General features: G+C 42.0%; 1 protein-coding gene across 1 annotated transcript; it reads left to right on the top strand.

The window, feature by feature from the left end:
- The first annotated feature begins 14516 nt into the window (after positions 1 to 14516).
- On the top strand, positions 14517 to 18092 carry LOC147850534 (uncharacterized). Its single transcript, XM_087336651.1, has 7 exons — positions 14517 to 14857; positions 15759 to 15905; positions 16013 to 16111; positions 16861 to 17049; positions 17193 to 17312; positions 17565 to 17636; positions 17722 to 18092. The coding sequence occupies exons 1-7, from the start codon at positions 14531 to 14533 to the stop codon at positions 17971 to 17973; spliced, it is 1206 nt and encodes a 401-aa protein (XP_087192777.1). The 5' UTR covers positions 14517 to 14530; the 3' UTR covers positions 17974 to 18092.
- The last annotated feature ends 8649 nt before the right edge of the window (positions 18093 to 26741 follow it).

The raw sequence follows: 26741 nt of genomic DNA, 5'->3' as shown, positions 1-26741 counted from the left end.
TTCGAATCTTGCCCTATGCATGTTCCATTTATTTTGCTATTTTCTTCTATTTCTTCATTTTTTATTGAATCTAATACTATATACGTTTTTCACGTAGTGTACAAAATACACTACGACAACGGTGGCAAGACATGTTGGTGGAGTTTGATATAAAAATTGTGCATAAGAAGGGGAAGCTGCACACACTACCAGATGCATTGAGTAGGATGCCACGGATTCATTACATGTCCGTCATCATGATGCAAGGATGGATCAGAGAGATTCGACAAGCTCAAGAAAATGATGTTGTAGTAAGACAATTAAAAGACAAAGTGGAAAGTGGACAGACGGCTCACGGATTATACAAGTTATTATGGAGTGAAGATAAGGTAGTAATTCCTAATAATATACAACTAAAGGCCAAAATACTGCATGAAGTACACGATTGCCACATGGTTGGGCATCGAGGACAAAAAACGAACATTAAAGGTCGCAAAAAAGTACTTCGTATGGTCTAAAATGGAGAAGGAAATTATTGAGTATGTACGCTCAAATGGAGAGAAACCCGATTGCCTTATTACATACAACAAACAAAACACGGGCATAAGAGCTAGATGTAGCCAAGTTTTTAGAAGAATGGAAAGAGAGAATGCAAGCAACACAAGTGCATTTGACTAAGACAAAGTGTCAGATGATAAATCGGGTCAACAAGAAACGTTGTCGTAGTGTAATTCACACACTACGTGAAAATTGCATTTTTGTCCCTTCGGATGGAACTAGCAAGGAGGAACTGGTGATAATCGGATGAAGGATGGAACCAGCAAGGAGGAACCGGTAAGGAGGAACCGGTGAGAACCGGATCAAGCAGAACCGGCAAGAGCCGGATAAAGAAGGCCGGTGAGAGTCTCTCACCGGATGAAGAATTTGTAAATAGAAGAAAAGATTATTACATGCATAGGGCAGGATTCAAACCCAATACCTCCATGTTAACAATTTTTAAACCTTACCACTATACTAGCATATTATAAATTTTAAAGTTACACTAAACTTTATCCCATGTAAATATTCTAGATATGCATGGTACAAAAAGTTATTTATGCATACACACTCGAGTTAAAAGAAAAGATGGATAGAAAGCTAATCATGCACATACAGTGTGCATGACAACTAAAGTTAGGAAAAGCATGATGCTTGCATGTGATAAACTTAGACCCTTCCAACACTATATAAGGAAGAGAGAGAGATGTATAGGTGTTGTTGATTTTTATAAGGTTGGAATAATATAAAATAATCGTGGGATTCACGATTTTGCCATCTATTTCTCTCTTACAATCTAAGTATCAATGAATACACTATACTCGTGGGATTCACGAGTTTCATATCTTCTTCTTGCAATCTCTTCCTAACTAACATTATCTCATATTCTTCTTTCTCCTAATCCAAAACCCTAGCAGTTTCCACCCGACTCACGCAAACGATCTGGTGCCGAAAGGCACGACAACATGAACATGTGGAGTTTTTCCCAGGAGACTTAGTATTAGTCAGTGCGGCTAATTGGCCGTTACCTCAAGGTCTCACATTGAAGTTCAATCACAAATACTACGGCCCATACAAGATAACAAAACAAATCAACAACGTCTCCTACAAATTACAATTACCGTCAACCTCCAAAATCCACGATGTTTTTCATGTCAGTCTACTAAAGTGTTTTCATACAGATGAAACATGGGGTCGTGATGCAACCAATAACATGCCTTGCGAACTAGAGGCCATATAAAAGGCACAAGTTCGTAGAGGGAGAAAACACTACTTGATCAAGTAGCAAGGGCGAGCATTGGTAGAAGCTTTGTGGGTTACTGAGGAGGCACTACGGCAAGTAGGTTTTGAGTGGTTAATGGAGCTACTAAACCATAGTTAAAATGGGGGCCTAAATGTTGCCACCATACATTAGTTTCGGGGTCGAAACTCTCACCCCTAGCAGGAGAGTGTTACATCTGTTAAGTATATACCTAAAATATAGAAATTGTTATAAATAAAGAACCTTGGAAGTGCAAACGATTCAATCAGTGAACGTTTGACATCCCAATGATTCCTATTAATAGAAGCCTATTTTCCTAGAGGGGCAGACCCCAAATTTGGGACTTAGTAATACTTATAGAGTTTGTGTAATTCTTGCTTTAATTAAACTATGTTCTTTTAGTTAACTCATGTTAGTGGTGGTAACATATAATCTATATTCAAAATCATTAGAGAGTCATAAATATGTAAGTCTAATCTCAATCATTTGTTCATTAATAAAGATCACAAACATTTATAAGTGTCATTCCCCACGTGTGAATAAAAGTGTTATTCCCCATGTGAAAAAGAGGAACTTATATTAATTATTATCTTTATTTATTTCACTTCAATCATAAGTTCATAATCATTTTTTGGTAATCATTATAAAACTATTATGAACTGATGCAATCAATAGTGTCCAATTATTGTTGAGTTATGATTACATGCAATAAATACAACTACAATGTAACTACTATAACCAATAATTGCTTATCACATATTTAACTCTAACTCTTAACTATAATTACCCTAGAGTACCTAACTCACTAACTTTTAACTAACCAAAGAATACTAACAACTAACTAACCTAGGGAAACTAACTAGGATCTAACCTAACTACGGTTAAACTAACTATAGTTATTTTAACCACGGTTTTAACGCCGTATAAATCTAGGATCTAACCTAACTACGGTTAAACTAACTATTGTCTGAAGATCGACTTGTTAAAGTTTCATGTGGTCCTGAATCTTTTAAAGTCGCCATCGAGACTTCGAAAAATCTTATAACAACATTAAGACCATATATTCAAGGCCACATAACTCTGAGGGATGTGTCGACCCCACATCCAAGCGTCAACCTCTTCCAGTTCGCAGGTATGCACCGCTCTCGCCACCATCAGTCACTCCACCCACACCATCTTGTTAGACTCTAGTAGTAGTATCTCTTCCATTAGCACCGCCTTAGTTCACTAATTAGGCCTCCCCACATCCACCACTCCTTCCATCCAAGTCCTTTTTGGTGATCACCAACATCTATACCACTCTCACACACAAGCCCACTGCGTCTTCACCTTAGGCGCTCTCACCTTCTCACACCACTTTTATGTCTTGCCCCACCAACTCTTCCCCCTCACCTTAGGTTATGATTGGTTCCTCAATCGCCGCGTTGTGATTGATTTCGATGCCCACAAACTTATTGTCCCACATGCTCCCCCTATCCCCCTCCTACACGATAGCTCCCTTGTCCCCCACCATAGCCAAGTTCAAGTGGCCCTCAGTCCACAGGAGCGATTGGTCTCCATCCACCAATTATTAGCTTGTTTTCTGTCACTAACCCTCCAACCCACGCATGCTCCTATTGTTTCTTTCCCTGTACAACATGTCATTCGTACCGTGGAAGCCACTCCAATCCGCATGACTACCCACCGACGTTCCCCCCTCGACCGCGATCGCATGTTGCCGTCATGGACATGCTTGCCAAAGGTATTATCATTCCTTCTACCATCGATTGGGTTTCAGAACCCCACCTTGTCAAGAAGGATGATGGCACCTTCCGCCAACAAAGTGACTATCCATGATCTCTACCCATTCCCTTGCTTGGACGACCTCTTGGATCAACTCAGTGGCTCCGGTTACTTCACCTCCCTTGATTTAGCCTCAGGATATTGGCAAATCCCCCTAAAAGCTTCTGATGCCCACAAGACCACATTCTGCACACACCGCGGGCTGTTCCAGTTCACCCGCATGTCGTTCGGCCTATCTGATGCTGACTACACATTCCAATGCATGGCAAACTCCATCTTCACTGCCCTTATCATCAAAGTTGTCCTCCTCGTTTATCACGATGACATCCTTATCCACATGGCCACTTGGGAGGACCATCTACAAACTCTCGTTGAAGTCCTCGCATGCATAACTAAGCATAGCTTGCAACTCCAATGGAAGAAGTGTCGATTGGAAAGCACCAGCCTCCATTTTCTCGGCTTTGTCAGTAACAAGTGCGATTTGCAGAAACATGTATGGATCTGTTGTCGGTTTTGTACAACAAACAACGCAGACAGAAAATAGAGTACGCGTTGTCGTAGTGTAGGTTGCACACTATGTGGAAATTATATTTTTGTCCCTCCGGATAGAGAATGGAGTGCTCGGTGAGAACCGGCAAGGAGGAAAACGGCATACCGGCAAGGAAGAGCCGGATAAAGAGACATAAATGTAAAAAAAAAAGGGAAATACTCACTACTGCGCAGGGCGTGATTCAAACTCTGCACCTCCACGTTGACAAATCCCAACCTTACCATTACATTAACTTATCTTAAGTGTTTTAAATATAGATTTAATACGTATAAGACCTTTATTTATGCATACCTTTATTAAAAGGTAAATCGTGTATTTTTTTAATATATGAAAAAGAAAAAAAGAAAAACACGAGACACTAAAAATAACTCATGCACATCTAGCGTGCATGAGCCCTATACTTAGGAAATAAAAAAGCATCACATGCACATTTAGTGGACATGAACACTTTTTGTAAAAAAAAAGCATGAAGCCATGCTTAGCTCTTCCTTCCTTATATAAGGAGGAGAGAAATATATAAAGGGTTGTTGATTATTTGGATTAAGTATTAATCAATACAAAAATTATTCGTGGGATTCACGATTTATACATCTACTTCTCTCTTAACACCCTAAGTACCAATTAATATAGTATACTCGTGTGATTCACGAGTTTCTTATCTTTCTCTTCGCTATTTATTCATAATTAATCTCTATCTCACGAACTTCTTTCTCCTAGTCCAAGACCTATGTGGTTCCCACTCGACTCACGCAACGATCCGGAGCCGAAAGGCACGACACAGTTGGTGAACCCGACGTGAAGACGGGTGGCAAGGAGATGGAGGCTCAACAAGCTAACAATATGATGGCGATGTTCGAACGGATGCTTCAAGAACAACGCACGATGTCGGAGATTTCAGCATCAGTAGAGCGGCTCGTGCAACGCAACGGGCAATTTAATGGTAAGGATGTGTCGCGATATTTGCAGGACTACAAGGTGGAGATGCTCCGGTGCCTGGCTTCAGAAGGACTGCAAGTGACATCCTTTAACCGGGTGGCGACCGACGGGCTTCAAGGGAGTATCCACGGGTTGCAACAACAAAATCCGACGTGGGAAGCATTCGAAGAGGCGTTAAAGACCACGTTTGCCATCGAGGACTCCTCCAAGGCAACGCGGAGGGGATTCGAGGATTGGGTGGAAACGTCAGGTAAGGGGCTGAAGGTCCTCGAAGTGTTTTCGACATTCGAAAGTCGATTCGGGAGGTTGTCCGCGAGAGATCAAACTATTCTTGCACCGGACAAAGTCATCATGTTTTTGCGAGCTGTGGACGTCCGGGACCGGAAAGATCTCGGAGTGCTTCTTGAGGACACGACCACCGAAAGCGGCCTCACCGAAACATGGGAAAGCGTGCGGGATATCGTCGCGCGGTACACGAAGAGGGGGCAATGGCTTGCCAACGAAGAAAAGAGGGTTTCGGAACCGATTCCGAAACCGAGAACGGGACTGGAAGACCATCAACCGAGGGCTCGGGAGATTACGGTCGAGAAGGGAGTCGACGCGTCTACGGTGGAGCAGCTGCTGAAGGAGATGGAGAATCTAAAGATCGCGATGGTGAAGAAGTCGGATGACCGCCCCACAAGCTCCAAATATACGGATCGACGGTGCATATGGTGCGATAGCGCCGAACACGATCGGAGGGATTGCGACGACCATAAGGAGGCGCTACGACGGGATCTCATCTACTACGAGGGAAACCGGATTCATTCGATGGACTCTCGGAAGCCACTCCGACCGAACTTCCGGAAAGGCGGCATGAAGAAGGTGCTCGAGGAGGAGTTAGCGGCAAGAAGCAACTATGCGACAACCGCGGGAATATGTGTCGGGGAGTCAACGGGGGCGAAGGCGTCTTTCTGGCCGGAGGTGCTAGGAAACACCGAGAAAACCGACTCCAACGATATCCGAAACACCGCGGAAGGCGTCCGGGAAGCTACGGGATGGGAGTGCCCTGTCGACAAGAATAGCATATACGCCCTGTGTCAATTACATGAGGTGTATGTGGACGAGAAACGACGGCGCACGGAGGATGCGGCCAGACCATCGAAGATACCGGAAAGCTGGAACTCCGGAGGTAAGGGAAAAGAAAAGGCGACTCCGGCATTCAAGCTCGCCTCGGACATAGAACAACAAACCGACTTGAAAAGAGTGTTCGAGGAAAGAATCTTGGATAGCCGGGTAGATTTTTCGCTGCGGGAACTACTCGGAATAGCGAAGAAGGAGTTTCACGATCTTCTCGTGGATCTCGTGAAAAGGAAGAGACAAAGTATGGAGGAAAATGCTCCAAGGGTGAATGCAAATACCGTTTCAATGAACGACACCGAAGTGGAAGGCGAAATTCCGAACTCCCACTATACAAGGCCACACTGGGCACGTGCGACTACGGAGACTCCGGTCCGAATCGGCAACATCAAAGAACCCGTGCTAGCATTGATTGATCACGGATCGGAGATCAACTTGATATCCAAGGAGTTCTACCGAAAGGGGAAGTGGCCTATAAACACCAACCATGGATGGAAGATTCGGGCAGCCACGAAAACGACAGAAGACCTATTTGCGGCTTGTCCGGATGTGACGGTAAAGATCGGGGATGTCGAAATTGACCAAAATTTCTTTGTGCAGGATGAGGTTTCACATTCTGTCATCCTCGGCCAACCCTTTATCACGGCTTCACGGATGGAGACGAAGGTGCTCGATAGTGGTGCGGCTTTTGCGCGAATTCGGAGCCAAAACGGAGGGAAATCCGTCCAATTCCTAACGGTGCCGGCAAATCACGAAAGGAACAAGAGGGAACTCTTGTCCCAAGTGAGAATGGATTTTTAAAGCGGACTGTTGCAAAGTGGGGAAGTGATAGTCCGAGAAGCCCTGATACCCCACACAAGAAGAAAACTCTCGGAGCAAAACAAGTACGAATCGGCCCGGATGGGGCATCTACGTACACGGCCGTAACCGGAGGAATGAAGAAACAATACCGACAAGTGGAGGATAAGTTACGGTCGGCATCAATAATAAAAGAAGACGAAGAAATCGTGGGAGTGATCGAGGAAGTGTTCTATGGGAATACACTACAACGGCTTGAAGAGCTTGCGGAAGATAAAAGCCAAGGGAACCGGGTAGTCCCGGTGGAATCGGTCGAGATGTACGAGATCGTTGCGAAAATGGGGCCGGATGCGCTCCGCAAAGAAGAAGCAATGGTAAGTACGAAATACAAGACCGTGGAAGGAAGAGATGAGCCGGGAAGAACTACTAGCGGTCCGGATACGACAACTGGAGGGAAGACCGAAAGATGTAGCGGAAGCGTCACGCCGACAACAAGAAGCACGGTTCCGGAACAAAAGCCGGTTCGACACAAAGCACCGACTACGACCGAGGAGGATTGAAGAAGGAGATTGGGTGATCGTCTATGATAGTAGCTTGGACCATCAACATACAACGATGCGGAAATTCGCAAAAAGGTGGTTCGGGCCGTACGAGGTTCAGAAGGTCTTCGACAACGGGACGTATCGACTGTCCGAGTTGGATGGAACAATACTACGAGTGCCTATAGCCGGGAAGCGGGTGAAGATTTTCAAGAAGCGGACCGACGACAAACCTTATGTGATCCAAGTCGAGGCCGACAACGAGGAGCAATCGGACGAAGACCACAATGATGCGGGAAGCGAAGAAAGTGGATTACAACTCATAGTCGACATAAGGGGAGAATCGGAGGAAGCTTCGGATGAAGACGGATACGAAGAATCAAGAACTTCGGCACATACCGGAGGATGTGCGGGTTTGGAGGGGGCGAGTGTCGTAGTGTAGGTTGCACACTATGTGGAAATTATATTTTTGTCCCTCCGGATAGAGAATGGAGTGCTCGGTGAGAACCGGCAAGGAGGAAAACGGCATACCGGCAAGGAAGAGCCGGATAAAGAGACATAAATGTCAAAAAAAAAGGGAAATACTCACTACTACGCAGGGCGTGATTCAAACTCTGCACCTCCACGTTGACAAACCCCAACCTTACCATTACATTAACTTATCTTAAGTGTTTTAAATATAGATTTAATACGTATAAGACCTTTATTTATGCATACCTTTATTAAAAGGTAAATCGTGTATTTTTTTAATATATGAAAAAGAAAAAAAGAAAAACACGAGACACTAAAAATAACTCATGCACATCTAGCGTGCATGAGCCCTATACTTAGGAAATAAAAAAGCATCACATGCACATTTAGTGGACATGAACACTTTTTGTAAAAAAAAAGCATGAAGCCATGCTTAGCTCTTCCTTCCTTATATAAGGAGGAGAGAAATATATAAAGGGTTGTTGATTATTTGGATTAAGTATTAATCAATACAAAAATTATTCGTGGGATTCACGATTTATACATCTACTTCTCTCTTAACACCCTAAGTACCAATTAATATAGTATACTCGTGTGATTCACGAGTTTCTTATCTTTCTCTTCGCTATTTATTCATAATTAATCTCTATCTCACGAACTTCTTTCTCCTAGTCCAAGACCTCTGTGGTTCCCACCCGACTCACGCAACGATCCGGAGCCGAAAGGCACGACAGCGTGGCTTACACAGTGCAAGCTCTAATGGAAAGTTTTATCGCTTCGTTCTCTGAGATACAATGCACACATAGTTCGTTTCTTTGTCCCTCGTCACTCTATACAATGTTAGGTATTCTCTTATATACTAAGCCCTAACTTATTGACGAGTTCACACTCGGACAGATACAACTTGGAAGGAGTCGGCCTTTTATGTCAACAAACTCCCCCGTAAAAGGACTACTCTTTCTTGCATATACAAGTATTTGGGGTTATCTCCCCTGTGTTGAGAAGCAAGCTCAACAAAGGTATGTGATGCTTATTGAGAAATAAGCTATATTAGCTATTAGCTAATTAGCTACTAGTGGACATAAAGGTGAAACAACTATTTAGCTACTGACAACTAATTAGCTGCATATATTTAAGTCACTTATATACTTAAGTAAAAAGTAAGTGTAGTAAGTTGTAAGAAGAAGAAGTTATAAGAGTGAGAGAAGTAAGAACAGAAAACAGAAAACTGACGAGAGCGAGTTGAGCTCTGCGTGTAATGAAATAGAAGAAGCTTTTTGGTTTGCTACACAGAGGTAAGTCTCCTTAGCCTTCCCCTTTCTATCTTGAGCACTAAATGATCTAGCACATCACGATCCACTGTGCACACAGAAGAGACGGAGCGCCTTCGTAACACCCCGTAAGCCCAGATTACAAAATTGATCTAAGTTTATATGTTACAACTCGGTCGGCATGCAGCCGAGTCGGCAAATGTATAGGATGTGTCGTTATTGTTTCAATCAGATCTTACATTCTACTCCTCGTTCGGCTTTCTTTTACTCGATCGCTTGTCGTAGCCCCATTTTTGTCCTTAGTGCTCCAAAGCATAGATCTAGGAGTGGTTTCGTTGGGCAATCGACGATGTTCACCTCGGTGTCGATCTTCCGGACTTCGAGTTTCTTTTCGTTTACGAGTTCCTGGATATGATGATATCACACCTCAATGTGCTTCGTCTTCACATGATAGACGGGATTGTTGATGAGGTTTATTGCGCTCTGTGAGTCGCAATAGATGGTTGGTGCTAATTGTTCGTTTCGGCTTGCAGTTCCGAAGTCGGCAGTGAGTTGGTGCAGCTAGATCGCTTCCGATGCTGCTATGTACTCGGCTTTTGTGGTAGATAGAGTCATGCACTCTTGAAGTTTCGACCTCCATGATATAGCCCTGCCACCATAGGTGAAGATGTTGCTTGATGTTGATTTCTGATTATCTGCATTTCTAGCATAGTCGGAATCGGTGTAGCCTTTGACTTCGGTTGAGGTTGTTAGTCCGAAAGTTAGCCTTGCATCCAGGGTTCCTTTTAGATACCTAAGGATGTGCTTGACGGCCTCCCAATGCTTCTTTCATGGGTTTGACTTGTACCGGCTGACCACCCTTACGGCATAGCCTAGGTCAGGTCGAGTCGCCACCATTGCGTACATGATACTTCCTATTGCCGATACGTAAGGTATCTTTCCATTAAGTTCTCTCTCCTTGTCTGTCGAAGAAGAGTCTCTGTCTGATATTCCGATCGACGTCGGAAGTGGTGTCGGTGTTGGCTTCACATTCTCCATGTTGAAGCGCTTCATCACCTTGTGAATGTATTCGGATTGGGAGAGTTGGAGAGTTTTGGTCGTCCGATTTCGCTCTATCCTCATGCCCAGTATGTATCTGGCTTGTCCGAGTTCCTTCATCACGAACTTTGTGTGAAGGTTCCGCTTCAGCTTATCGATCTCTGCTTGATTGCTTCCTGCAATTAACATGTCGTCGACGTATAGGATCAGATAGATCCTGGATTCGTCAGCCAGTTGGTGAACATACATGCATGGGTCGGAGTCTGATCTGTTGTATCTAAGCTGCCGTATGTAGGAGTCAAACTTTTGGTACCACATTCTCGGCGCTTGTTTTAGGTCATAAAGACTTTTCTTTAGTCGACATACGAGGTGATTGTTCTCCCCCGTCGCCGTGAAGCCTGCCGATTGACACATGTATATGTCTTCTTCCAGATCTCCGTGTAGGAATGTCGTCTTTACGTCCATCTGCTCGAGCTCTAGATCTTCTGTCACCATGACTCCTAGTAGGAGTCGAAGGGTGGTCATCTTGACTATTGGTGAGAATATCTCGTCATAGTCGACCCCATGTTCCTGTTTGAATCCTTTCACGACAAGCTGAGCTTTGTACTTGGGTTTCTCTAAGTCGTATACATACTTGTATTGGAAAACCCATCTGCAAGGTAGCGGCTTCCTTCCAGCTGGTAGTTTGACCAGCTCCCATGTTTGATTCTGATGAATCGAGTCCATTTCGGATTTCATGGCTTGTAGCCATGTTTCGGCGTCTGGTGTGGCCATAGCTTCTTCATAGGTGCTTGGTTCACCTACATCCGTGTAGTTGACGTAGTCGAGGCCCGATTGGTGGAACTCTATAGTTTGCCTTCGAGCTCGTCCAGATCTCATGTGTGCCAAGATGTTTGGTTCGGATCCTTTGATCAGCTCTGTTGGTCAATCGATATTAGTTGAACCATCTGTATCAGGAGTCTTGTTAGGTGTCCCGTCCCCAGATTGGGATTTCGACGGTGTCTGGTTATCCTCCTCTATGGTTGTCATCGACTCTTTTTTGACTTGTCTCTTGGTGACTTTGCCTTTATTGATCCTTGTCGATTCGGCTATGTCTTTGATGACTTTGTCTTTGAGTTTGATGATAGGACTTGTTGCCGATTTGGTGTCGGCAGGGAAGTTGTCAGCTTGTTGGAGTTCGACTGTTTGTCGAGTCTCCGATTCAGCCCGGTGGGTCGGTCCTTCTACGATAGTGTTGTCATCTTCGAAGGATACCTTCTTACCAATTGTTTCCTGTTGGTTCCACTAAGAGAAGATGGAGTCTTCATTGAAGACTACGTCACTGTTTCGGATCACTTTCTGGTTCTCAGGGTCCCATAGCTGGTAGCCAAAGTCCCCATCTATTCCATAACCGAGAAATATGCACTTTGTTGCATGGGGTGCCAATTTCGTCCTTTTGTCCCTGGGGATGAACGCGTAGGCTTCGTATCCGAATATACAGAGCCTATCGTGGGTCGGTTGTTTGCCTGACCATAGTGCCTGTGGCACTTCGAGCCTGATTGCTCTTGACGGCACTAGATTTATCCAATGCCTCGGCCCAGAATTCCAGCTTCAATCCGGCTTGCTGGAGCATTGCCGTCACCCTCTCCTGGATCGTCCTGTTGATCCGTTCTACCACTCCATTTTGCATGGATGTGTAGGGAATGGTCTTTTGGTGTCGGATCCCTTTTCCGAATAGGTACTGTTTGAAGGCTCTGGAGGTGTACTCACCTCCGTTGTTGGATCAGAGTGTCTTCACTCTGTATCCCGACCGGTTCTCCACTTCAGATATCCATCGAGTGAAGACCTTGAGCGCTTCATCTTTGGACTTGATGGAGTATGCCCAAACTTTCTGTGTACAGTCATCTATGAATATGATGAAGTACCGGGATCCTCCTAGTGATCGCTCTGACATGGGCCCACATATGTCTGTGTGCATGAGCTCTAGGGGTTGTCATACCGTCTCGTAGTGGAGAGAGTGCGGACTTTGGGTCTGTTTCCCATATCAACAATGCTCGCAAAAGTTTGTCTTTGCCTGGAGTTTCGGGATGTAGTCGACCAACATCAACCGATCAAGTCCGCCTTGAGACATGTGGCCGAATCGGCCATGCCATAAGTTCGGGTCGGTTTTCTCGGCTACGTTCATGGCCCCTTCAGGGTTGATCGCCATCAATGGGTATAGATTATTATACTTGTACCCACTACCAATTTTGAGGTTTCCTCGGCTGATCACCCATGTCAACTCATGTAGAGTTGTTCTATACTTGTCTTTGGCTAACATGCCGATGGAAACCAAACTCCTCTTTAGATCGGGTACATGCAGAACTCGTTGTAGGGTTATTGTGTTGCCATTTGGCAATCTGATGGGAACCTCCCCGGTTCCGGCTATCTTGCACTCCTGCTCGTTTCCCAGTCGGACTGTGTTGTTGGCGTCGACTGAATAGTTCGAGAACCATTCAATGTTGGGGGTCATGTGAAATGTGGCGCCAGAGTCTAGTAGCCATGTGTGTGCAACTTGTGCACTGTAGAGGTCTCCGATCATTGAGTCCTCTAAGGAGAGGATTTCTCCGGATCGGGTGTCAGCAACGTTGATCTGGTTGCCGACTGGAGAGTGATCCGAGTCGGAATGTCCCCGATTCTGCTCGAATCGCCGACCACTCTCTTTTCTTTTTAATGACCAACAGTCGGAAACATTGTGGCCAACTTTCCTACAGTGTGTGCAGTACTCGCTTGATCAGCCCGTTTTCGACTTCGACCGTTGTTGGTCTCCCCTTGTTTTCGATCGACTGTAGCGTCAACAGGTTCTGTCGGCTTGTTCTTTCGTTTGACTCTGTCGGTCGAACGACTCGGTCGAGTGATGGGCTTTTGCCGACTCATCGATGGTTAGTCCCATCGATTTTCGCCTGATATCCTCTGTGAGGACTTGGCTGATTGTTTTATCCAAGTTTAGGATTGGTCGGCTATTGGCGTATGTCGTACAGAATACCTCCCAACTCATCGGCAAGCTCGATAGGAGGGCAAGGGCTTTCACTTCTTCTTCGAAGTTGATCCCTTGTGACGTGACCTCAGACAACACCCGACTGAAGGTGTTGATGTGGGAGGTTGCCGGATCCGTCTCTCTCATCTTAATGTTGAACAATTGTTTGATCAAAATCAATTTCGAAGATGAGGACTTCTTTTTATAAACGGCTTGTAGCTTCTCCCACAATGAGAACATTGTCGTCTCTTTCGCCATGCTCAAATAGACGTTTTCGGCCAGATGCATTCTAATGGTGGAGCGTGTGATTTCGTCCGTTGATCTCCACTCCTCAGCTGTCATTGAAGCAGGTTTTTCTCTGTGCCAAATGGCTTCGACCTGTCTTTGAATGATCATCACATCCTGCATCATCTCCTTCCACAAGGCAAAGTTTTTATCGTCAAATTTCCTGATTTCAACTCTTGTTTTGGATGTTGAAGCCATATTCTTTTTGTGAACTTGAGATTTCTGACCTGGTCTTTTCTTTCAGCTTCTTCTGTTGTCTGTTGTCGCCGAACAACAAAGATTCTGCTCAGATACCAGTTGTCGATAACGAGTGCAATTTGCGGAAACGAATCCCTCATGCACCGATGGATCGGCATGTTCATCGTAGTTCGCGCCATCAAATCCACTTACTTGTTCCGACGTGATTCCAACAGCCGATTCACCTCCGCCCATGTTGCCCATATCAAGCCCTATGCTACCCCAAACCTATCTTCTAGAACCCCTCCTTTTCCCATGTCATAAAACTCCTTGTTTTTCTTAGGGGGGAAATTTGGCGTCCTTGTCATGCAAGTGCATGCCTTTTAGCACACCACTCCTTTTTAGCACACCCTTTTGGGCACTCATGTAGCTAGGCCAACCCAAAATGGGTACCTTTGTATCTTCTATAAATTGAACAATAAGTAAGAAGGTAAGCAAGTTGGTTTGGATTTCACTTATGTGCATTTCACAAGATGATACAAGTAAAAAATGCGGGTAGGAGAAAATGTTGTATTTTGGAGATTTTCAGAATGTATGTCTATGTACATATGTACACGCAAATTATATAGAGAGGGGTATTCGTAGGGTTTTAAAATGTTCCCAAGATGTTCTCGATGCCCATATAAAAAGAGATTAATGCTTAATGCTTAATCAGTAAGTGTAATAATTGGTAATTAGTATGATGGTAAGTGCAATTAATAGATGATTAATGCTTAATTACCTTCTTCTCTGATGATGATGGCGCTCACACGTTCTTCACTTGTACTGCTCTGTTCTTCCTCCTCCTCCTTCTGCTCTTCTGCTTCTTCTTCTTCGCTTCTCTCTCGATTTCGAAGGCCTTTTCTGCCACTGTTACCTCGCGCATCATCATCATCTTCATCATCATCCTATTCTTCTTCTATGGCAGACCTTTCTTCCAAGCGCCCCAAGGTAGAGCTGCCACCGCGTATCGGAACTCACAATGGGACCTTCCACTGTGATGAAGCTCTGGGTTGCTTCCTCCTCAGACTTACATCTCGCTTCCATGGTGCAGAAATCGTCAGAACTCGAGACGACCAGGTTCACGCTTACATACATACCTACAATGTCTATGATGATGTTTGTGTTAGTGGAAGAGTATGTGTGTGTTTATTACACTAATGCCATAGGTTTGATTAACCATCTTTAACTTAAAGAGAGACCTTTCATTTAAGGTTGTTACGAAGGCATCATAAGTTCTTTCATATTTTGTTTTAGGATGGATTGCTTGAACTGACCCACTGTTGCTTTTTTTTTGTTTCAGTATAGATAACTTGAATAAACCTACTATGGTCTTTAATTTTGGTTTAGCGAAGCTATCTTAAACTCACCCATATTTGTAATCATGATTTCGGTCTCCAATAGGCATCGATCTCTCTGTCTCTCTCTCACTCACTCACTCACTTGCTGTATTGGACACATTCTGTCAAATCACTGGGGTAATTGTTAATGCAAACAAAACAGAAATGGCGGCAATAAAGGCAATGCAACCAAGACATTACCCCACTTTTACATACAAGGGAGAACCAACACAAATTGTGTAAAGTTTCAACTATCTTGGTATTACCGTCCCATTGACAAATAGGTGGAATGTAAGCTAAGAGTCTAAACTTCTAGTGGGTTGGAATAGCTATTATGTGTTTGAGAATCAATGCAACCAAAGTGATCCTTGAGGATGAGAAGTGAGATTGACGTTATTCAATGCTATGGCGGTCCAAATGTTGCTTTACTGAGTTGACCATTCAAGGCTATGACAATTGCGTGTGACATATTTATGTAATCTAGATAGTAGATGTGATTAAGGTGAACTTAAGAGTACAGTTTATTGGGTCTCTTATATGCAATATAAATTGCTATGCGTTCTCAATGAATGTTGGCTTCCAGGACTCTTTGTAGTGTACCTTTTTGATTGACTATTCATCATTGTTTTCCCAATCTGTAGATATTGGAGCCATTAGATGCTGTCTTGGATGTTGGTGGTGTTTATGATGCTGAGAAGTTCCGGTTTGATCACCATCAGAGAGGGTTTGATATTAAATTTGGTCATGGATTTGTCACCAAGTTAAGCAGTGCTGGACTTGTCTACAAGGTTTTTTGCTAATGACTTTACCTTTACCTTGTGTTTTTTTATTAGATTTAAGATCTCTCCACGAAAATCTGTGAAATATTGTTGTGATTCTTGGATTTTTACTCCAGCATTTTGGGGTTGAAATTGTCGCCAAAGAGCTGGGTTTAGATTCATCGCATCCAGATGTTGAACGTGTGTATAAAGCTGTATACATATATTTTGTGGAGGTATGTAGTTGATCAAATTTTCAATTTAAATTTCATAGCAAGATTGATACTTGTTCAAAGGAAGAATGAGGATAGAGATGCAATTGATAAGAGGCCACTGGTGACGTTTGGTACTAGACACATCATCGTGATTCATGAATATAGTTCCAAACATCATCATGTTAAAAATGTTTAAGTAAAATCGAGATGAGAAGGTTTGGACTGTTGGTGGTAGTGTCCGATTATGTGAAAAGACATCTTGTGCTAAGATCTGACAGGAGATACTGAAATACACTCCAACATAGAAGTATCATGAAGTACCTCAAACAGGGTAGGTAGCATCCATAAACTGAATCTGATCAAAGCTTAGAACCACTTGTGCCAGCTGGATCATCTGACGCAAGCTCAAGGTATGAGCAATGGGGCAAAGCATCTGATTTTCCTTGGAGGGATCTGGCACAATACGTGGTCATGAAATCAATGCGAGAAAGCAGTTGAGTAGGCCACTGAACTTGCTGATGATTGAGAACTCAAACAGATGAAAAATTCTCCAGATTGCAATGGTCAGTGTGCAGTGGGCCTTTGTTAGGAGATCCATGCAGAAAACATCACCACCCTAAAATATGATCAACGATGGCTAAAGGTTCCTTATTATAAATTTAATATGTATCATCAACTTGAAAGAAACAAAGTAGACCTTGATAAAGTTCGTGAAATTGTTAAAGTCTAGTGATGAGTTCTTACAACTTGAATTTGTTGATATTTTGAAGGCAATTGATGCTGTAGACAATGGAGTAAATCAGTATGATACTGACAAACTGCCAAGATATATAAATAATACACATTTATCTGCGAGAGTTGGAAAATTAAACCCAGATTGGATGGAACCAAATACACCTGAAATTGAGAACAAGGCATTCTCACATGCTATGGAGCTTGCAGGTCTAGAGTTCCTAGACGTAAGAAAAATATTCAATCTTTTGATTGTTTTTTCAAACATCCTTCTTTACTTCAATATATGTTTACTTTCTAGATCGGAAATCCAAATGATGGCGAATATATGCTTATTCGAATTAAAGTGTTGATGGCTTTACGTATGTAGTCCTTGAAGTACTATTCAAAGTCATGGTTACCAGCCAGAACAATTGTTTCTAATTGCATCAGCAAGAGAAAGGAGCTCGACCCCAGTGGACAAATCATAAAGCTAGATAGATACTGTCCAGTAAGTAACATTTCAAGTTCATCAAGCTTGCCATAATACATATACATATACATATACATATACATATACATATAATGTTATACATATACATATACATATACATATAATGTTATACATATACATATACATATACATATAATGTTATACATATACATATACATATACATATACATATACATATAATGTTATACATATACATATACCACATACCATAGTTATTCTAAACGTTCATCTAACAAATAAATTTGGCAGTGGAAAGATCACATACATGAGCTCGAAGAGGAGCTTAAAGTGGAACAGAGCATAAAATATGTGATATACCAGGTATGACTGGAAGAGTCTTGTTATCAAAGATCCTTGCTGGAACTGGCCTTTTGTTTGAGTAATAAGATTTATAATGTTTTCTTAGGATGATGCAAGCTTGAACTGGCGAATACAAGCAGTTGCTGTTGCTTTTGGAAGATTTGAGAGTAGAAAACCTCTTCCAGAGCCATGGAGAGGTCTAAGGGATAGTGCATTATCTGAGGTACTTGGTGTGAAAGATTGTATTTTCGTTCATAGCAGCGGATTTATTGGCGGTAACCGCAGTTTTGATGGGGCACTAGAGATGGGATTAAAAGCTCTAAAAGTAGTTGAAGATGGAAATGTTTTAGGAAAGTAAATAATATTATGATTCATGAAATGGGAGCATTTACAGCAGACCTTAACTAGTTGTAGTTAGACTTATTTTTTGGGCTGTGAAATCTTTAAAGAATGATTGAATCATCAACTTTTGAGTCATGTCCTTGCAATCAACGAAAGGATATATATTTCTCGAAAGAATGTTTTAGAAGATGAAATCTTTATGTGATGCATCCCTTTAGGTTTCACTTCTTGCAATATTACCATATATCCTAATTGTAAGTCTCATGGATAATTTGTTTAGTGCTGCTACTTAATGTTGATGGAAAAATATGGTTCAACATTGCAAACTCATGTGCAAGAAGCTATAAAGGAAGCTAAGAACACATAGGCTAGTTGATAGAGCACCCATCTCACCTAAAAAATGTTCTTATGACATTAACTTATCCTTTTGGATGGGTTCTGTCCTGAAAGTAAATGAATATGTAACCCATTGATTTTCCATTTATCTTTACCTTCATGTTTATTGGTAGGCATGGGGGTCTAAAGACATAGTTGAGGAAAGTGAAAAGAGGATATAAGTTGGAAATACTGTGTTGGGGGTTCAAAACATATCTAATGTTCACTTAAACCAGATTCTAAAGGGGTTTCATTGAAATAGGTAAATCTTTGGCTGGTCACACATTAGTTAAATGGCTCATTTGTTGCGAAATTAATGCACATGTATGCGAAAGCTGAGTGTGGAACCACTAGAGACCTGAACCAAAGAAGATGGCTTTCCTAATGTAAGGTAATGGATGAGTGATATTCTGCTTGAATTTTGTGGGAGTAGTTGGGATTTCCCTTTTTGAGAAGGTTGGGTTTATGTGAGTGACAACCCTTTTTGGGAATGTTAACCTCAATTGGCACTAGCTTGTCACCTTCTCATGTATGTGTACCCATATATAAAAGTAATGTGTGTGAGCTAATGTGTGTTTGCACATTGTAAGTTATGTGATTGTTAATATAAGTATGTCTAAAAAATAGGTATAAACTTTTGTCATTTACTTGAATACTTGTGCACATAGTACGTAAAATTCGTGTTCGTGTAGCTTAACATTCGTTTTCCTACGTTGGAAAACAAATGCGAATGTTATTAAAACATTCTTATGTTTTTTTTTCCTATTTTTTTAATGTTTTTTTTGTTTTTTTTGTTTTTTTTTTTCATTTTTAAGGCTGATTTATCTCATAATAAATAGTTAATCCAAAAGTATGGTATTTATCATTCTTTGAGGGTGTTTTTCTTACGCGGATGATTGAAACATTCACGAATGCGAATGCACGTATGGTACATGTGGTTCATACTATGCTTGTGCAAGTGATTGTGAAGTATAACATGTATATTTGTATGTATGGGCCTAATTGTAAATTAAGTGACTCTAGTCTAATAATATGAGTATATCTAAAAAATAGGTATAAGCTTTTGTCATTTACTTGAATACTTGTGCAAGTGATTGTAATATAAGTGTTGTTATATTTGTGTTGGTTAGGAGCAAAGTCAGAACTCCTCCAGCTCCCTTGAAGAGCAACAAAGAAGCAAGTGTTTTCATTCTTCTTTGCTTTCCTTCATCCACTTTGACTAGTGAAGGTTTCCATGAGGTAGTATATTGTAGTCCTTCAGGAAGCCACCTCCATGACCCTTTACAGGTTTAGGTAATGGAATATCCAATCAAGTGATGAAATGCCTAAAATAGACACATCCAACTAAAAATGTGCAAAGATATATATAGACACATACATATGGACATAGTTGTTGATGTGGACATGAACATTAGGATGGATATAGACGGATAGGAACATTTGGACATGGATGTGAACATTTCGACATGAGAAATTGTAGAGACGGGAATGGACAAAGGCAAAGATAGATATAGGATTACTTTGGAAAATTCTAGGAAAGACCATCCGCACATGGTGTGATTCAAATAACTATTAGTGAGAAAGGAAAAGATGGAGGCATGAATGTTCAAGCAAATAGGTAAGGGGGGAAAAAGGAGATGAATATGAAATGAAGGTTTCAAAGCAATAATAGCAAAGGAGATCCCTTCTTGCTTGTCCTCCAATTTTCATTCTAAGAATATATTTGAATCGATGGCATCAAATGCTCATAACATTCATTGAAAAAATTGGTGTTGTTCAGCGTTGTTATTATTATGGATTGATTGTACCATGACATGCCCTTAACATGCCAAAGCACATCATGCCATGACATAGGGATCGACAACGGCTCGGCTCAAGCCTAAACCGTTTGGCTTAGCCGGCTTGAAAACGGCTTAGCGGCTCGGCTCGGTTTAGGCTTGAACTTTCCTTAACGGTTTGAGCTCGGCTCGGCTTGGCTTGAGCCTCGCCAAACCGGCTCAAGCCGGATAAACCATTTAAGCCGTTTATAAACTTTAGAGAGGGGGAGAGAGACAACAGACAAGGGGAAAGAGAGAGAGAGAGAGTGAGGGAGGGAGAACTACATAGATGAGGAGAGAGAGAGAGAGGGAGGGAGACAACATATAAGGAGAGAGAGAGAGAGAGAGGGAGGGAGACAACATATAAGGAGAGAGAGACTACACAGAGGGGAGAGAGAGAGAGAGAGGAACTACATAGAGGGGAGAGAGAGAGAGAGAGGAACTACATAGAGGGGAGAGAGAGAGAGAGATAGAGAGACTACACAGAGAGGAGAGAGAGAGAGAGAGAGAGAGAGAGAGGAACTACATAGAGGGGAGAGAGAGAGAGAGAGAGGGAGGGAGAGTCGAGACCATAGACGTGACAGAGAGAGAGAGAGAGAGAGAGGAACTACATAGAGGGGAGAGAGAGAGAGAGAGGGAGGGACAGTCGAGACCATACACATGAGAGAGAGAGAGAGGAACTACATAGAGGGGAGAGAGAGGGAGAGAGAGAGAGAGTCGAGACCACAGACGTGAGAGAGAATGGGAGGGAGAGCTTGTACAATGTATAGTATATAGTATATAGTATATAGTGGATCATTTGAGAGAGAGGGAGGTAGGGAGAGAGGGAGAGAGAGGGAGGTTTCTAAACCGGTTTCCAAGCCGGTTTAGAAACTGGTTTACAAGCCGTTTACCAAACCGGTTCACAAACTGGTTTAACATAAACCGGTTTGTGAACCGGCTTGGCTCGGCTCGGCTCAGGTTTGAGATCCTGTAAACGGTTTAGGCTTAGCCGGTTTGGCTTGGATCAAGCCAAACCGGCTAAGCCTAAACCGAACCGTTGCCGATCCCTACCATGACATTAGGTTTGATCTTAGCAACTCTTTAATGGCAAGCTCAACTTTTAGCTATAATATTGCTAATGTCTGTAATCTCTAAGCCTAGGTTCCCCACGGCTCAATAGACTTCCCTAAAGAAGTCTTGCAACAACACAACATTAACCTCACCATCCTTATACTATGACGTTTGTGGTGTCATGTTGGATGATAGTTGTTCATTGTCGGCATTGAATTCTCTAGCCTCGACTTTAGGGGAAGCCTACTCCTAAAGTTGGACAAACCTAGGTCGTTTTTGTTTTTGTAAAACCTAGGTCGTGCTTGTTGGCTTTGTAATGTTGTTGCTCTTCTTTTCAAAGCAAGTTTATGTACTTTGGTACACATCGCATCTCCTCGATCAGGTTTGGATATGAGTAAGCAATCATTCTACTTGTTTATCATAAGATATCACCTTAGATTCATCACTCTCAGAAATATGAGTGGATATTGAGGTGGTGCACCGACGAGATGCTTTGTTGGATTTAGATTTTCATGGCTTCCTTCCACTTAGATGTTGGTTGAATGCCTTGCCCATGTTTGCCTAGATTTTAGCTATTTGTTGGAGCACATCTTATTGCATTTGACCCAACTTTTGATGATACAAGTTTACAACCAACAAGAAGTTGGTATTGACTTTGTTTTTCTTTTGAGTGTAATCAAGGAAAGGTTGGTCCCAGCCACATCTAGGGCATGTGATTAGATCTTGAGCTTGTTGGTTAGTGGGTATGGTTGGCCTAAACAATAACGAAACTCTTGACTGGTCTCCTTCATCTTCTTCTTCTTCTTCTGATCTCTCGAACTCGACTGGTATGGGATGTTGTTTAAGGCTCGGTTACGTTTCTATCCCTTCACACAAGGGTGGTCAAGTGGATTGACACCCTTCTTTTTCTTTGTGTCTCTTTATTATCTTATCAATTTCCTTATAATATGCTTACATTAGAATAAATCTCTTAAAAGGAATGTACTTGCGAGACGTTTGAAAGTTAAGAAAGTGGTTTCTTCCTCCTCAAAACACAAATTTGACATCGTTGAGCTGATCCACTTCCACGGTCTCCAATTATTTTGCTCAATGGCAGCTCTAGAGCAATAGCTGCAATGGTTGTTGCAAAATGCATAATAATCGACCTCGTGACGAGCTAGCTACCTTTATTGCAACATAGATCCAAAGAAGTACAATCTTCTAGGAAAAAAGAAAGGGTAAAACCATCACTCTGACACCAATGTTGTTTGGTTGCTCGTAAGATCTGTATGTTGCATAATATAGTATTGAAAAGTGCGTCGCCGGAATTTCGTATCACTTCTCTTGTGACACTTCTCGTGTCACAGATTTAGTTGCAAGATGCCTCATGAAAGCAAAATGATCCAATCTGAAACTATCAATATTTTGGTATCCGCCTCCCCTCCCCTTATAATTGCACCTTCATTTCATATTTAAATTGCATTTTCTAAGGTTTGGAATTATATACATCTTGACCATGAGAGACATGATCTCTTACTTGGTACCAATAACCAATTTGGTAATGCATAAACATGTGTGCGTTGAAATTGGATCAAGAGTCTCTACTCAAACACACACATATAGACATATGCACACACATCTATGTAAGCATACACATATACATGAAGTATCAAATTCATTGTTGGCCATGCTCATTGTTTTTGCATTGACGTGGTGGCTTAAGATGAAATAACTTGTTGGTGGTCAGCTCCATACAAATCAGTGGCTTAAGATGAAATACCTTGTTGGTGGTCAACTCCATACAAATCACGGACATCTTACGCGGCCATAGAAACCCGATGCTTATTTCAAAGGTTTAAAACACCTGATTAATGAGACGGACATTGAGATTAGTTCTCCATTCCGTAAATTTAGTGAGTGGATTGGAATTAATGAGGGCACGACAGATAATTTAGTGAGTGGATGGGCATATGGTTTTGGAGGTAATTGAATATAAAAAGTCCATTCATTATTAGAATCACATATCATAAATATAGTGTAAATTTTAACAACCCCCGCCACCGCCACCACACCCGCCACCGCCACCACCACCGCCGCCACCGCGGCTTCTGCTACGCTTACCATGGGCACACATGGCAAGAACGAATGTGAGGATGAAAATTGAAGCTACAATGCCCATAAACGCAAGCCCAGCCCCCCCAGTGGAACCAGTGTCCATCTTGTTTTGCATACACGATCGGAATGGAATGGATCCAACTAAATATATATACATGTACATACATCCATCCATCCATACATACATATACATATACATATACATATATGTATGTATGTATGTATGTATGTATGCCGGTAGTAGTACTTTAGATGACTACAACTTTTACCAATACTCCGTGTTGACTATTGGAACCCGTGTCCATCTTGTTTTGCATACACGACTGGAATGGAATGGATCCAACTAAATATATATACATGTACATCCATCTATCCATCCACCACTACACACGATTGGAATGGAATGGATCCAACTAAATGTTGGGCCAATCCACTCAAGTGGAGCCCACAACATGAAGCCGGATGAGAGCCGAAGGGCCGATCGAGAGTTGGTTGAGCATTGCTCAGTCGATTGGGAGTCGGCTGATTGCCGAATTGGCTTAGGGCCAGAAAAGGAGAAAAGTTATAATTATTTATGATTTTATTTATATATATACATATATGTGTGTGTGTATACCCTTTTTCTTTTGTATGTTTTGGTGTGTGTTTTTTGTGTGTGTGTGTGAACATAGGTACATAGACGTTGGACAACAAGGAGAAAAACATAAAAGGAGAAGCAGGAAATAGAGCGGTGTCGCGAAGTTTCGCGCGCGCGTGTTACTTGGGAGGGACCACGGGGGTCTTAGACTAGGGAGTACTCAAGGGATAAATAAATAAATAAATAAATAAATATTTTAAATCTTATAAATATAAAGCACTCTCCGAACCCACTCTACGAATTCTCTCTACGAACCCACTCTACGAACCCACTCTACGAACCCACTCTACGAATTCTCTTTACGAATCCTCTTTACGAACCCTTTGTACGAATCCTCTCTACGAACCCACTCTACGAACCCTCTCTACGAACCCTGTCTACGAACCCTGTCTACGAACCCACTCTACGAATCCTCTCTACGAACCTTTCTCGAGCAAGGGCTCGTTGCCCTTTGTTTTGTGAGGTCGGTGGCTTCATGTACTTTCCTCTAGTCTACAAAGTGCACATCACCTTTATGCCTCTACGAACCTCATGGTGCACCTTTAACACCTTAGATTATTACCCTTCCCCTTACATTTTGTTATCTTTTTCTCATTATACAAATTTACAAGTGCATGTGCAATATTGCACATCCCCATTTTATTTGTCCTATCCGAGTTTCTCACGGTAGCCGGAAATCTTCACGACATCTACCCCCACCAAACCGCACATCCACCGGTATGTGCCAAGAGGGAAAAGGTGAGAGATTTCGGCGACAATGATCAACCGGGTCCTCCGCCGTCTCGGCACCCGACCACCTTAGGTTTGATCTTAGCAACTCTTTAATGGCAAGCTCAACTTTTAGCTATAATATTGCTAATGTTTGTAATCTCTAAGCCTAGGTTCCCCACGGCTTGATAGACTTCCCTAAAGAAGTCTTGCAACAACACAACATTAACCTCACCATCCTTATATTATGACGTTTGTGGTGTCATGTTGGATGATAGTTGTTCATTGTCGGCATTGAATTCTCTAGCCTTGACTTTAGGGGAAGCCTACTCCTAAAGTTGGACAAACCTAGGTCGTTTTTGTTTTTGTAAAACCTAGGTCGTGCTTGTTGGCTTTGTAATGTTGTTGCTCTTCTTTGCAAAGCAAGTTTATGTACTTTGGTACACATCGCATCTCCTCGATCAAGTTCGGATATGAGCAAGCAAATGTTCTACTTGTTTATCATAAGATCTCACCTTAGATTCATCACTCTCAGAAATATGAGTGGATATTGAGGTGGTGCATCGATTAGATGCTTTGTTGGATTTAGATTTTCATGGCTTCCTTCCACTTAGATGTTGGTTGAGTGCCTTGCCCATGTTTGCCTAGATTTTAGCTATTTGTTGAGCACATCTTATTGCATTTGGCCCAACTTTTAATGTTACAAGTTTACAACCAACAAGAAGTTGGTATTGACTTTGTTTTTCTTTTGAGTGTAATCAAGGATAGGTTGGTCCCAGGCACATCTAGGGCATGTGGATTCTCTTTGAAACAATGTGATTAGATCTTGAGCTTGTTGGTTAGTGGGTGTGGTTGGCCTAGAGAATAAGGAAACTCCTCACTAGTTATATAGTGGCCTTTGGTAGCACAATTATAAAATTCATGTTTTGTAGGGCATTTACTTACCATCTGTGTGGACCATGTCAATTATAGCATTTTTTGTATTTTTGTATTTTTTCAAAAAGATTTCCTTCATTAATATTAAGAAAAGTGCCAGAGGGCTACAAAAATGTAAAATCAGAGAGTAATATATACAAAAGAAATGGTCATGGCAAGGACCAGGGGTGTTGATATCTCCATAACGGTCCTTTAGAAGAGACTTTGAACAGAGGCAACTTCCTCCATAATTGCAATAATTTTTTCCTTTTCTTCAGAACAACCTCCGAAGAGCATGGCATATTGTCATATTGCCCCCACACAACTGCCAATAAGCTCCCCCATAATTCCAACAATATATTTGAGAGAATAGGAATTATGGACTCATATCGTCTTTTACAACAATACTTCCATAATATCTATAATGTAATCGTAGATACTGTTTTCCATACATTGGGTGCACACATTTGCTTACAAGGTTGCTGAAAAGGGGAGACAGTAATGTCAATTGTAGCACTTGATCTTGGGAAGTTGTGGCAAGCCTTGTTGCCCTTTCCTCACGTTCAAGTGTTTACTTCGTAGCATATGTATGGGAATGAGGTCTCATACTACAAACAAGGGGGTTATTGTCCCCCCCTTTCTTTTCGAAATGTGTGCATCACTAATTGCTTTGCGTATCGATGCTTGAATAAAAATGTGATATTTCCACGCTGGAACACGTTGCATAACAACAGAAAGATATATTAACGTCTTCTAAACCCTAAACCCTTCTAAGAGAGAGAGAGAGAGAGCTCTAGCTTAAGTTACAAGTGGAAACAAACTCAAGATCCATGAAGAAGAACTAAATTTAAGGCACAAACACGACTTTTTTGGTTCTTTAACAACAAGATTGTCTACTTCCAACTTGGGGTGTGCATTAGGCCTAAAGCTCCCAATGCTAATGTCTTCATGGTCATGCTACGTACAAGAGATACTTAACATTGAACTCTTTGGAATCAACAATGTTTGTAGCAATCCATATGCTCAATGTCAACTACGTATATCACAATTGTGCCGAATATAGTTCCCGACAAAATTATGAGGCCGAGGTTAATAGAAACATGTTTCAAAGTATCGTGAAGGTCCAAGTGTGTAGCTGTTGGTGTGCCATGGTAATAGTATTACACAACACTCGAAGTCGATAAT

Source organism: Azolla caroliniana, unplaced genomic scaffold, assembly GCF_043228905.1.
Source record: "Azolla caroliniana isolate FFs.n. ecotype wild unplaced genomic scaffold, voAzoCaro1.0.p SCAF_21, whole genome shotgun sequence".
Classification (NCBI taxonomy): domain Eukaryota; kingdom Viridiplantae; phylum Streptophyta; class Polypodiopsida; order Salviniales; family Salviniaceae; genus Azolla; species Azolla caroliniana.
This window is presented reverse-complemented; position numbering and strand designations above follow the sequence as displayed.

Excerpts from the sequence above, each read along its gene's own strand:
- LOC147850534 (XM_087336651.1), top strand. The coding sequence starts at position 14,531 with ATGATGATGGCGCTCACACGTTCTTCACTTGTACTGCTCTGTTCTTCC. Across the intron at positions 14,858-15,758 it reads TCAGAACTCGAGACGACCAG|ATATTGGAGCCATTAGATGC; the intron begins GTTCACGCTTAC and ends CCCAATCTGTAG. Across the intron at positions 17,050-17,192 it reads CAGGTCTAGAGTTCCTAGAC|TCCTTGAAGTACTATTCAAA; the intron begins GTAAGAAAAATA and ends TTACGTATGTAG.